This window comes from Myotis brandtii, unplaced genomic scaffold (genome assembly GCF_000412655.1).
Source record: "Myotis brandtii unplaced genomic scaffold, ASM41265v1 scaffold565, whole genome shotgun sequence".
Taxonomy (NCBI): Eukaryota; Metazoa; Chordata; class Mammalia; order Chiroptera; family Vespertilionidae; genus Myotis; species Myotis brandtii.
The window spans coordinates 1,459,592-1,460,347 of record NW_005370105.1 but is presented as its reverse complement, the minus strand read 5'-3'; the positions used below and the strand labels follow the sequence as shown (position 1 = coordinate 1,460,347).

At 65.6% G+C, this 756-nt stretch overlaps 1 protein-coding gene across 3 annotated transcripts in view; it reads left to right on the top strand.

Annotated features, from left to right (window-relative positions):
- The first annotated feature begins 6 nt into the window (after positions 1-6).
- The window catches only part of SLC30A7 (solute carrier family 30 (zinc transporter), member 7), a 32,939-nt gene continuing 32,189 nt past the window's right edge, over positions 7-756 (top strand). For all 3 annotated transcript variants that reach the window (XR_001364484.1, XM_014549657.1, XM_005878536.2), the window contains exons 1-2: positions 7-262; positions 449-550. Coding sequence is in view for 2 of the 3 variants with exons in the window: in XM_014549657.1 (XP_014405143.1) it covers positions 183-262; positions 449-550 (182 nt within the window). In the remaining variant the exon portion in view is untranslated. The remainder of the gene's footprint in view (positions 263-448; positions 551-756) is intronic.

Below are 756 nucleotides of genomic sequence, written 5' to 3'. Positions count from 1 at the left end.
CGCGGCCCGGGCCGGAAGTCGGCGAGTTCCCGGGCGTGTGTCGGTGTCTGTGTCTCGTATCGGCGCGCGGCCCGGGACGGTCGCGGGGGATTCCCGTCCGTAGGCGTCACCACTGTCACCACCATCACCCACGGAGCCGCTTCCAGAGCGCGGGAGACCCGGCCCTTCGCCGGGCATTGAAGATGTTGCCCCTGTCCATCAAGGACGATGAATACAAACCACCCAAGTTCAATCTGTTGGGCAAGATCTCAGGCTGGTTTAGGTGCGGGGTGCCCTGTGTGCGGGGGAGTGGGGACAAGGCCCAGGCCGAAGGGTGGCCCGAGGTGCAGGGAAGGGGGCGCTAGGGACACCCTCACTTGGGCACTGGGAGGGTCTGGAGAGGGGCCCCGGCGTCCGGGTCCCGGCCCTGCTTGGACTCGCGCGCTCTTGCCCACTTTGTCGTGCCCAGGTCGATCCTGTCGGACAAGACGTCTCGGAACCTGTTCTTCTTCCTGTGCCTGAACCTCTCTTTCGCTTTTGTTGAACTCCTCTACGGCATCTGGAGCAACTGGTAACCGGAGGGGGAAGGGTTGGGGCGGAAGCCGGGGCGGCGGAGACTGGGCTCTGTTTGCTGAATGCCACGTAGCTAGTCGCCGGGAGGGCCAGGTCCTGCCGCCGCCGCTGCCCCTGCAGCCCAGTTGCGGTCTCTTGTCCACACCTGCCTGGCGTGGCTGCGTTTCTTAGCACCGGGGCCCACGCGTGCAGCAGTTCTTACAA